A 12726-nucleotide genomic window follows, 5' to 3' on the forward strand; every position below is an offset into this window, starting at 1 on the left:
ACATGTGTCTGATAGACACATCTACAGACTAAATGGGGCCAGGGAAAGTGGAAACTTTTAATGAAATGTATTACCAGTCACTACAAATATATGAGGCATGAAAACAGCTCTGAATGGAAAAAATAAATTCTAAGTGCAAGTATCCTGTTGTTCATCTGTAGTCTTTCTTGCCGGATTTAAGGAAAATATGCATGTTTCCAGGCAAGGTAGGACAAAGACATTTTGGGTTTAAACATTATCTTGTCACACTACATCTGAATCTTATCACCTTCTGATGTCTGATAGTGCTCCTTTAACCTTCGGTTACTCAATTACTGAACAAGTTATCTCATTGTTACTCTCTTTTGAAGGAAGAGTTGTGCCTCTTTTCATGCTGATAAGAGACACATAAACATTCACTCCCAGCAAACATTTAATTGTAAAGTGTCTTGAGCAAACTACTAGAGTCTAAAGGTAGGAAGTTGTGGTTAACTTCTCTGCTATCTTAACCCTTTAGTCAATCCACCAGAACAGACACAGAAGATAGATGCTCTTTTTTTACAAATGAAACAGAAATTATTGTTCTCTAAAAGAATGGACTTAATAACATGGTTTATAATACAGCAAATAAATCTGGAAGTGAAATACTTACCCATTTTCTGGGTCGGCCTCTGGGTCGCTTTTCACCAGCGGCTTCTGCTCCCTGTAAAGGGAAAAGAAACACAGCATATTTTATACCTCAGCATTACTTAACAGCCTCAGTAACTAGGAATTCCTTTCCTGTAACATTAGCTACAATTATATCTCTTGGGTGGCACTAGGCCTCCTGCCTAATCTATGTGTTTTCTGGTAGAATGTGATTATGTCAGTTTTACTGACATTTCTTAGCCAGTGTGGCCAGGTGATGCCTCACCAGCGCCCAAGGGTGCCCCCCAGCCCTAATCCACACCGTGTGGAAGGGCATGGAGGAGTGTGGCCACATACACACACAGCTGCTCAGTGCCCACAGTAGAGCCTGGTGTGCCTGAGCCTAGGCCAGCCATGGAACGTGCAGGCTGAGGATGGGGGCACAGGGCAGCCTGGAAACCTGAGAAACCCCAGAAGCATCAAATCTAGTCTTTCACAGACTATCAAAAAGTACTTGAAGTTACTAAATTAAAAATACTGCCTGTTTCAAGCCTGGTCAAAGCAGTTTATAGCAGCTATAATTCCTTTTTTAGTCTCATTATGTTCAGGCATGAAATGGATTAGACAAAATATCACCATGAATATGTCTGTGTTCATAGTGGGAAATAACTTCTCTACTTTTCACTTGAAGTCTTCCAGGTAAAAGCACATCCTTAAGCTGTAAGTGAAACTTTTACTGTCCAAAACACACCTTTCCTTTCCAGGTTTAAGGAAATGGCATGGAAGGGTCCCTAAAAGTGACAGCTGTATTTATGGAAGGCCTGTGCTTGTTCCTAGAGCTCAGAGTAAAGAAAAAGTCCTCTTACAGACTCTTCCATTAATTTACACTGTGACATTGTGAATAGTACTACAACTAATACTAGTACTTATGCACTACACTAAAATACATACAGAGTTTAAAATGAAAAATTCAGGTTATTTTCTCCACATAAGCTATGCCCATCCATACACTCCATCAGGTAAATAATCCTGTTCCACTGAGGGAGATGAGGATTTTGCCACTACCTTTAGTCAGGGCAGAATTTGCCACGTACGAAGTCCCCAAGAATGAAGGCTTCTACTACACGTGAATTGCTTTTCTTTTCCTCCAGTTCACTGTGTGTGTATTTGATTTGCCCTTAGAAATCAACTGTGCCATTAAATAAATCACTTGCTGGTCAATCTCTGTAACATATACTGTAACCTAATGCTGTGTAAATTGGATCTCTCTAAAAGAGAACCTGAGCTGAGGAACTAGTGGAGGAATCTCTACAAAAAAACTGCCCTGTGAGTTAAACACAATTACTTTGAAATAAATACCTTGCCAATAAGAAAGCTGTGAAAAATAAAATTCACACTCCTAAAGGGCAAAATTATCACTCGGACTTGTTAAAAGAGTAAACTTGAGCTTTAATCGTTTATACCAGTGTTACATGTAAGGTGAAACCCTCTTATGAGAATACTTGTTAAAGTGCATTTACTATATCCTGTAGCTGTCTATTTCAGAGTTTTCTTTCCTGTAAGTGTTCATTTCTTTATACCTTGTAACATGATGGATACAAAAAAAAAGATGTGATTTAGTTTTGATAAGCTTTAGCCCCCTGCATCTATGTTTACTTCATGAAACACTGGACATAAATTTTAAAAGAAAATATTGGTTAAAATTGTTCTTAACAAATCAACACCTGATGTGATCAAAGCACTAATGCCATTTATTTTCTTCTGTGTATTACCACACCTGAAGGAAAGATCCTTTTCCAAAACTCTATTAAAACCAAATTATTAAAAAATAATTAACTTTTTGGAAACAAAAACTACTTTGTCTCACAATTAAAGTTCCTACAAACCTGACACAAATTGTAACTTCAACTACAGCACACAATCTAGTTATCTAGTCTCTAGAAAGAGAACATGAGAGATTTCTCTGAATAACTAATCTTTGCTTCCTGCCATAAACTGTTACACAGTGTTGCCACTTGCCACGAGCAGTGCTGCGCTTTACCACTGAGGAAGGTCCATGCCAGAACAGGCTAGTGTTCCTCCTGGCTAGTTTGGATATCAGTTTGTCAAGTGCTTGGGGACCTTTCAATTGAAAGGCACTAAATTCCTGCTGTATATCACTTCTACCTCATGTTAGAAGAAAAATATTTCCATAGTTTTTATCAAAATTAAATCTTTCCCAGAGGTGAGCTGAGCAAACAGTCGTCAGGCATGCCAGAGATGATGTTTTGGTACAGAGTGATTCTGTAAGCAAAAAGCAAGGTTTTCACAGACTAAACTGCAGAAAATGAATGACAAGAACCTCCAAAGTGGATGTTTGTATCTCCTTTCCAAGAAAAGAGAAAGACAAAACACTTCTGGAACAACCAAAAGGAGTAGTGCCAGTACAGTGGTAATGATAAAGTCATGAAGTTTAGGAAAATATTCTAACTTTTTCCCTCTGGATTGTTTTTTAGTTCGCATTTTCTCCAACAGTACAAGACTGCCTTTTAATTTAAGCACTTGAAGAAATGTTTTACTGCAAATCAGATCAATAACACAATGTTTCTCCATATAATTTTCAATTAAGAGAAGGAACACATAAGTGCCAAAACACTGCCATTCCTCTGCACAGGTATTTACATCATTAGAAACATACCAGTCTGTTGGCTCTTTGCTTTGATTAAGTGTTGCCTCTGAAGCTAGGGGCAAATCCAGAGAGAGGGCCAGGCCACTCAAAGGTGGTGTTTAGTCAGGGTTTTTTTAACATTTGGTGCTACACTATGAGGCATGACCTTGCTCCATACAGCTAAGACGTGAAATCACCAAACTTAAAGAAGGGTTGGGTATGTTATCAAACACAAAACATATTCTATGAAAAAATATGAAATTTCTTATAAACAGTAATATGAATACAACTATTTTGGTATGTCACATTTTAGGAACAGAATTAAATTTATTCTTTATATCCACTTTTAAGAGCATGATCCATATGGGAAATGTTTTTTATTTGTCCCAGGTGAGAAAGATTACCATTCCAGTTACTGCTGTCTGGAAGCGAGCTAACAGTTCCCAGGCAGATTTGCAATCCACCTAAGCCCTGTACCACAGGTCTATCAAACCCTGATTACAAATAGCTCCAGTCAACCCTCGGACTTGACTGCCCACCATCTCTGCCTCCCTGTTGCAAAAATGTGCTGTGCCCAGGCAGAAACTGAGGCTGTACTACTGAAAGCAATTAACAAGACAAGACAAGTATAAATAATTGGATGGCTATAAAGCGCTCTTTTGGGCATCTATCCATTGTCAAGGAAGACCTCAAGTGCAACAGAATCCAAATCTGAAGAACTCTATCCACTTTGCAAACTGATCTGCTGGGATCTCAAACAAAATGTGTCAGAGCTGTAAGTCAGGTGAAATAAGCGAGAGTTTGGGAGGAAGATCATCGTTAAACCGTGTCAAAAGACTTGCACAGAAACATGTCCCTCTCAAAAAAACCCCAGTCATTCGGTAAAAAAAAAATACTCTTAAAAAAACCTTAGGTATTGGCTAAACACAAAAATATCACGCTTTCCATGTTCAGTTTTATCCACTTTAAGCAAGAGTCTTTTGCTTTCACCATCTTGCTCAGAATACCTGATTTTGATATCTCTTCTTTTTTCAGTGCAACAGCCATGCTACAATCACTTGATAAATCTGATCATGTTTTCCCTCTAAACCTGTAATGATTAGTTTGGTGAAAATGAATGAAGCACAGAGAAGCCAACTAGATTTTTGTGAATGAATTTAGGGCACAGTTCTGGTCACATGCACTTCTCTGGTTTGGTGGTTTTCTGTTTGTTGTTTTTTTGTTTTCTTTTTTTACCTTTGGACTGCTTAACCCAGGGACATGCACTTCTACATACCAAACTCTGGCCACGTTATGTAGAGACTAATGTAGAGACAGTAGCAAGTGTAGTCACACACAGGATCACAAGTTCTCATTTTCAGAAAATGATCTATCAAACTCTGTAAGTATTTTCAGTGAATCTCAATACATTAATAACTACAACAAAACTCAACATATTTTAACTGAAGGTAAATTTTACCAGAGAGCTCTTACCATTAGATATTCCTGGGATATCCCTTGACAATTTCTTGAAAGACAAAAACATGGTATCTATCGCTTCTTTTTTGACCTCACAAATGTGTTTCCTGCTTCCAAGTAGGAGAGTATTTATGCCTATACAGTATTTTTGCCAAGCCAAACTACACTAGCTAAAAAAGAAAAGCCCTTGAAAGGGAAATGTGATGGGCTGGGAACCCAGCTCAGTATAATACATAAAACTCAAATACAGAACACCCAGGAAATTAAAAAGGAAGATCCCCACTAGCATCTTCCTGGAAAACTAGTTGTGCTTTAGGGGGAAAAAAAAACCACTTCACGTTTTGCTATTTTTTTACAAATATTTTAAATTAATAACAGAATAACTTCTTTAAAGACATAAACTGCAATAACAACCCAATTGTGGGGACTCAAGTGGAAGGTGATCAGGAATCTTTTTGTATCTATCTCTTCTCATCTGCTAACACATTCTGTTCCTTCTGTTTGTGAAAATTAAACAATTGAGAAATGGTTTGGTCTTCCATAAAACACAGCTTACCTTCTGTGTCCAATTTATAACAAGTTAGGTATGTGTGATATGCAATTCTTAAAAAGAAAAAAAGGCATATTACCTAAAATTAGAGTAATTGCCACATTATTAGCTGTTCAGTTAGTTTTGCAACATTCTGTATGCATTGTCAAGTTTCACACTGCTAATTTCCTACCAAGCACTTTGTTTTCAGATGCCCTAAGGCCAGTTTACTAAGACCAAACATAAGCTCTGAAAGCTTAAAAAAAAAAAACAAAAACAAAAAACCCCAGAAAAATCCTGTCTACCAAGAAATTTTAAATACACAACATTACCATGATTTCAGGGTAAATTGTCCATCAACTGATTTAAGGGTATTTCCTTTCTGAAGTATAGCAAAACAAAGCCCCAGTTCTGGAGTATTTTTAACTCACTGCCAATGTGCAATACATTTTTAATTGTGATGTGTAATGCTTTGCAAGAGAACACCCAATCAATTAATCATGAGTGCCTTCTTATGGCTGCTCGGTGGGTTCTCCTGGTCAACGTTTATCTAACATGTTGTGAACACTCTAAAGCATTTCAATGAGCTCCCTTTGAAACACACACTATTCTTTAGAAATTCCAGCAAATTCCAGTTGGGTGTATAGTACACCCAGGTTCAAATGTAGAGGGGCTTAAGCTAAGATAGACAGTCCTCCTTCTCAGAGTTGAGACAGGCTGGAGAAAATCTTAATAAATTTAAGTATGCATATGTATATGTAAATATGTTTAGCACAAAATCAAACATATAACTCACTCTTTTCAGAGGTGATACCCTCACCACCAAATGAAGCTTTCTTACAGTGTCAAAACATTCCCATGCATATTACTGTTAAAAAAACTATTGGAATTAATATTACATTAAAAGATACTTTGAGATGCCTGGTGAGAAGCCAAACCATTTTAGAGAGGGTCAATTATCAATTTGGAAAAAGAGTTAAAATATTTATTTGAAATGGGATCCAGTCGCTTTCTTCTAGTAAGGCTTTATAAGTGTTTTATGTTTTAGAGGATTTATCAAACATTTATATACTTTATCTACAAACCCAGAAACCAGTAAGACTTGTAATTACATACTCCTCAAAGTTTTTTTTATTATAAAAAAAGACGTGGTCTTTGGTCAATTTTTTACATTAGCAACACCCAAAAGGGTTTGCTTTAATTACAGCAGTAACTTGATGCATTCTGAAAATCAAAATGTTATAAGGAAATTGCTCAGTTTGTAAATTAGATTAAGAAAACACAACTATGTACCAAAATCATCTGGAAAACTTTTGACTTGATAAACCTACACATATATGGATGTTTTAAGTTATTTTCCATTTATACTGATTTCCAAATTACTCATGTAAATGAAACAATGTTAATATTTGTTTTAGAAGAATATTTTTAAAACACATTTCTATGAATTACTTAAAATCTAATCTTATTACAAATATTTCTCCTAGAAAGCCAACACTCCTAGGAGTAATATTCAAAATACTAAAGCTCACATTTGGATTTGCTAGACTAATAAAAAAAAATGCTCTCTCTCTTCTCAAGAGTGACATTTAAGCTATTTCAAAGTATATCTGAGGAATATTTTTATGGTATAAAGAAAAAAACCCAACATTTTAAGCACGTTACCTTGAAGAATGACTTTGACATATTTTAAATACTTAACCTGTAAAGCATTTTTTAGTAATTCGTTAATTTCTTGATAGAATATACTGGGGTTTTTTCCAGCCCAGAAACTAAAAAAAAATTAAAAAATCTGAATTTAAAGAGTTGGAAAATTCACACAAATGTTGAAAACATTTTAGACAAAACAGACATGAAATCATAGTCACCTCCTAATGATTAGATATTTATCAGTAGTTGCTATAGTAATTTATACCACTGAAAACTATAAACTTAATTCTGGACAGTACCATAGGCAATTGAACCATAATTAGATGAGGACACAAATACCTTTGACACAGGTTTTGTCACAGACCTCCTTAAAAGATACTGATACGAGTAAACTCTACAGTTCACTACCAGATTTTGTAAGCTTTTGTTTCCAATTTAGTACCTGTAAATTAGTGCTAACTGCTGTATAACTATCAACACAAACAAATTTCCCATATTTGTTTTCAACTATATACAACTATTTGCCTTCCCTAAAATATTTCCTAGAGAGTGGTATTATTTGCCTTGACAGTATAGGTTTTTAATGCTGTGCTTTCCCCAATTCAAATAAAATTAAGTCACTGTATTTGTGATGTAAAGTCCATGCACTAAATACAGTGACTTCAGAGAGCTTCTCCTATAGCTAAATGCATTCAGAACCACCAGAATAAAAGTTTGCTCCTATCATCAAGCAGAAGTAGTGGTTCAGAAGACTAATAGCACTTCCAGTAAAAGTCTCTTTGAAACTGATTACTAAACAAGATATAGCAGGCTTTTACTGTAACTCACAGTTTACTTTAGCATCACATTTTAAAGCTGTAAATTTCAGTATATGCACTTATTTCAATCAACACATAATTGGATTTACCTCTAATTAACCTATGTTTGACAAAGCACTCAGCTTTAATATACAGATTTGGTCTGTAGTAGTAACAACTGTAAGTGGGCAAGAAATTAATCTTCCTCTTACAAAAATTTTAATGAAGAAAGTAATATCCTTAATATTGATTTCCTTACTAGATACAGGATATCTCAATGGTTTCTCATCATATACATTATGTTATTTCACTAACCTGTACACTACTCAAAAAGCAAGATGCCCTTATAGGTTCTGTACTTATGGTCTTCATGTTAATTCTAGTTTTAAAAATGCAAAATTCATGTTTTATGTAGCTTCCATTATTAGAAGGATTCCAACCTCACAGTTCACAGCCTAAATGATTGGATTTTTTCTTACCAGCTGATGAAAAAACAGCATTAGTAACTCTTTCCCTTTAATAGTCTCACCTTCTGAGCTGCTTTAGAGGGACTCTTATTTTTGCTTCCTTTGGGTCTTCCTCTTGGTCTTTTAGGAGATGGTTCACCAGTTGGTTCCTAAACACAGGAAAACATGCTATTGTGGCAAAAGGCAACAACTAACCCAGGAGATCTGAAGGATAAACTATAACAGAAGTTGCTTAAAACATATGAATTAATAGTATAAATAACATAATATTAAAAATGCAACATGAAAAATTAAACAACTCCACTAAAAAAAAAAAAAAACACTTTTGCACAATAAAAGAGTTTAACTTCCCTTATAATCGCATTAAAAAACTTTTAAAAGTTTGTATATTCTAACATAAGTTATAGGAGGAAACACATTTTTTAAAGATAGCTATGATTTCCCTCATATAAGAATGGTTATTCACCAAATAATACAGTTACCCATTTAATTGCAATTGCATTTCGTTATAGCAAGATAAAATTATAACATGTAGCTTGTAGCACAAACTTTCTTTGGGAAAAAAGTTAAATACCGGATTACTGTAAAATAAGCTGAGACTATTTCTCCCTCAAGGCCACAAATATTGGGGAGGGGGGATTTTTTTTCTGTTGTTCTGAAGTCAGCATTATATTCACACCTATTCTAAAAACAATTAATTTGTATTAAAATGCAAATGTAAAAGTTTCTTCAAATATGAAAATAGTAAGCCAGAAAAACTCAACCAAAGAAAAATCTGAAACAAAACCCCAACTCTAAGATGAGTTGACAGGAACACTGATTATTTTAGCTATTTTCTTAACTAGTTCCTTTGCCCGACAGTAAATATCCAGTTCTTAAAACTGGGTATGAATTACTAAGAGTTCGGATTCCAAATATTTATTCAGTGAATCATAAACACTATAAAACTCTTCCAGTCTTAAATATTATACATTTCATTCAGGTTACAGGATGTGGTAAAAGTAATTAAATGCAGTTTGCTAACTTAAACCAGTTTAAACCCCTTCAGCTTTTATAATTCCCAGGTAGATTAAGAGGAGGCTGGCGAGAGGACTCCCCAAGTGCTCCAGCTCAGTGGTGAGCCTCGCAAGCACTGCACATCTGGGCTGACCACGTTGAAGGAGACGCGCTTTTCTTTCACTTCCATACATTCAAATGCTATAGGAGGAAAAAAAAAATAAAATAAAGAATACGGAAAAAAAAAAAAAAAAAAAAAAAAAAAAAGAAAACGGACCCCTGGCGCAAGTCCGCAGGGCCGGAGGGTGCCGGCTGCCGAGGCTGGGCGAGGGCAGCCAGAGGGTGAAGCGGGAAGGGGGACAGAGCCCGCAGCCGGTTCGGTGGAGTGTCACCGACGGCAGAGCGAGAAAACTGGGGTCTCCGCTTTTATGGCTTTCCAAATAGTACTTTCTGTGCAATTTACAGGACCATATCGGAGAGGGGGATGGGGGGTGGGGGGAAGTAAAGCAGACGGTTTCCCCCGGCTACCGGCTCTGCTCCTCAGCTCCCTCCGTGCTTAGAGCTCCTCGAAGGTTCTCGTGGCAGTGGGGCTGATGCCAAATGAATGGGAGTAAACATGTTTAAAGCCCGCGGAAGCTCGCTTTAAAATGAGCTCCGTGGACAGCCCTACTCCTCAATCGTGACTTCCGAGAGAGGCAGGGAAAAGGCTGCGGGCGGCTTCGCGCTGCTCCCGCCGAGCTGCGGGAATTAATTGGTTGCATCCGCAGGCAAAATCCCCCTTCGGCGGCGCCGCCGGAGGGGCTGCAGAGCGCGGAGGCTCCCGCCGGGCCCCTCACCCCGCGGCGGGGGCTGAGCGCGGCCCGGCAGCTCCAAACGATGCGACAATGGTACTTCGGGAAAGGAAGGGAAGGTGGTGGGGGGGAGAGGGGTGTGGGAATAATGCACGGATCTAGCAACCTTAGCGTGGATTCAGGTCTTGCAAGTCAAAAAGAGAAACCCAGCGCGTCCCTTTCGGGGCCCGGGAGGAGGCTGTAGGTGCGGGTGGGAAGGAGCTCCCCGCACCCAGACACCCGACAAGCGTTCCCGTCGCCTCGACCTGCCTGCAAAAGCGCCGAAGCAAAGGCAAAAGGTGTTGCAAAAGGAGGGCAAGCCTCCTCCGGCTACTTCCCCCACCTCCATCGACAACGGGGGCACCTCTGCATACGATGACGGGGCGAGGGAGGGAGATGAGGAAGGGGGGAAAGCCGGGGGGCGGGGGGGGAGGCGAAAAAACCTATGCGACTTTCTAGACACCCTCCTCTCCCCCCAGCCCCAGGATCTAGGGGCAGTCAGGGGCTGGGCTGGTCAAGATCGGAGGCGGCAGCAGCGCCCGGTGGGACCCGACACACGCACATGCACGCACACACACGCACGGACTGAGCTATTGCGAGGGCTGAGAGAGAAGGGACAGGAGAGCCCCGTTCCTTGCTCCTCGCTTTCGCAATTTCAAAATCAGCTCGAAATGACCCAGCGAACGCTGGTTGGTCGGAGCCGCGCTGCTCCATGTTCCCCATTTACATTGAAAAGCCCTAGCTCGCTCCCTGCACAATAGTGAAAGTCCCGAGGAGGCTCCGAGGCTCAGCCACGAGCAGGCAGCGCCTCGCCGCTTCGGGCCCCAGGGTCTCCCCGCCAGAGCGCCCGGCGGAGCCCCTCGCTACGCCTCTGCACCACCTCGCCGGGAAGCAGCACACAACAAAGCCCCCCACCCCGTCGCCAGGACTGCTTCATTTGCAGCACAATACGTACATGTACATGCCTACAACACTACAGATCTACGTCTCTACGTTTTTATACGATACTGACTTCTGTTTGTTTCCTGGGTCTGCCTCGTCCTCTCTTCTGAAGCTCTGCGGTTGCAGGTTGATCCTGGGCAGCAGTGGAAGGCTGACCGGGTCCCTCACCTTGTGCACTCATCGTGATTTCTGCTGCTCAGCCTGAAACCAGTCTCTCCAAAGCACCTTGGAAGGGGAGGAATCAAAACGAGCTCTTGCTGCTTTTGCTGCTCGCTGCCACCACCACACCGGACGTCCTGGTGCTGCCAAAAAGGAGAAGAGAAGGGGAGAAGGAGGAGGAGGAGGAGGTGATGGTGGTAGTGGTGCTGGTGGTGGTGGAAGAGGAGGGGGAATTAATCTCTCTTACAATTTAGGAATGATTAGTAACATGAAGCAATTCAAAAGAGGGGAGGAAAAAAAAAAGAAGAAAAGGCAGAGTAAGTTGCAACCCTGGAAATAGAAGGAGAGAGGGAAATACTCCGAGGGTAGTCGGGAGCAAACCAAGAAGGGGGGAAAAATCCAACAAATTGAAAGCAAGTGGTGGCTATCGCGCTTAGATCGGATCAGGACAAATTAAGATAAGACACACTGAAAATGGACTGAGAACACTGCACAATCTTGCCAAAAGCATGCACCCTGGGAAGATGGGGATTTCGGCAGCAGCAGGAGCAGCGCGCAAAAGGAGCGATCACTTAAAAAATAATAATAAAACGATTTGGGAGATTGGGAGGAAAAAAAGGGGGGGGGCGGTCCTGAGTTCGTGTCTGTGATGCGAGTTGCTGAGACTGGAAATATTATTATGCGAGTCCTGCCCACGGACTAAACTAGGATGAGGGTTAAAAGAAAAAAAAAAAAAGAGGAAAAGAAAAGCCACTTTTACCCGTGGGTGGAAAAACCAGGAGGGGGCTGTGCGGAAAAAAAAAAAAAAAAAAAAAAAAGGAGGAGGCAGAGAGAAAACCCGGCGATGGGGGCCTGGCGGCCGGCCAGATAAAACACGAGCAGCACGGCAGCCGGGGCAGCGGCGGCAGAACGCGCCGCCGCCTCACGTGTCCCGCACCGGCCTGGCCGCGCCGCCACGGCAGGTTTAAAGGGCCAGCCCGGGGTCCCGGCGCGGGGGGTTCTGCCGCCCCGCACACACCGCACACACCGCGCACACCGCACACACCGCGCACACCGCACACACCGCACACACCGCACACACCGCACACACCGCGGCCGCCGCTGCACGTGGGGCCCTGCGGAACAAAGGCGGCCGCGCCGGGGCCGGCCCGGGGACGGGCCCGCCGGGCTCGGCCCCGGGCAGCGGGGCCCCCTCCCGCCGGTGCGGCTGCCAGGAAGGCGCTGCTATTGCGGCACAGGCTCGGCGCCTCCCGAGACGGCCGCGCCGGGGTAAGATGTGGGCGGTGTAACCCGACAGCGGGTCGAACCTGTCCTGTCGGGAGGATGACGGAACGGGGAATGACCTCTTGCGGAGTGCCCTGCCCCATAAGTAGTTTTTCCCATAAGCACGGCGGGGCTGCAGGCGGTACCTCTTCACAGACGCGGTAAGCAGGGTGTCCAGCAGCCCTCTCTCTCCGCCGGTGTTAGGTCCTCTCCCGTACAAGCCATGCGTAGGCGCCCGTTCTCTGTGGCATAAGCAGACGGCCACAAAGGCCAGGGAGGACCACGCTGTCTGTGCGTCCCCCAAAGAAAACGGTCGGACCTGGGCTTCATGGGCACCTTGGGCATTTCCTCCAGTCCCATACATCCCTCAAGGTCAGATCGC

The 12726-nt window shown here is 41.7% G+C and overlaps 1 protein-coding gene across 1 annotated transcript in view; it reads right to left on the reverse strand.

Moving 5' to 3' along the window:
- The window catches only part of HMGA2 (high mobility group AT-hook 2), a 107411-nt gene extending 94938 nt beyond the window's left edge, over window positions 1–12473 (reverse strand). The window contains exons 1-3 of the mRNA XM_064655766.1: window positions 10993–12473; window positions 8217–8303; window positions 632–682 (exon numbers count right to left, since the gene is read on the reverse strand). Coding sequence (XP_064511836.1) covers window positions 632–682; window positions 8217–8303; window positions 10993–11103 — 249 coding nt within the window. The 5' untranslated portion in view covers window positions 11104–12473. The remainder of the gene's footprint in view (window positions 1–631; window positions 683–8216; window positions 8304–10992) is intronic.
- Window positions 12474–12726: the final 253 nt, after the last annotated feature.

The sequence above is a fragment of the Pseudopipra pipra genome, chromosome 5 (genome assembly GCF_036250125.1).
Source record: "Pseudopipra pipra isolate bDixPip1 chromosome 5, bDixPip1.hap1, whole genome shotgun sequence".
NCBI lineage: Eukaryota > Metazoa > Chordata > Aves > Passeriformes > Pipridae > Pseudopipra > Pseudopipra pipra.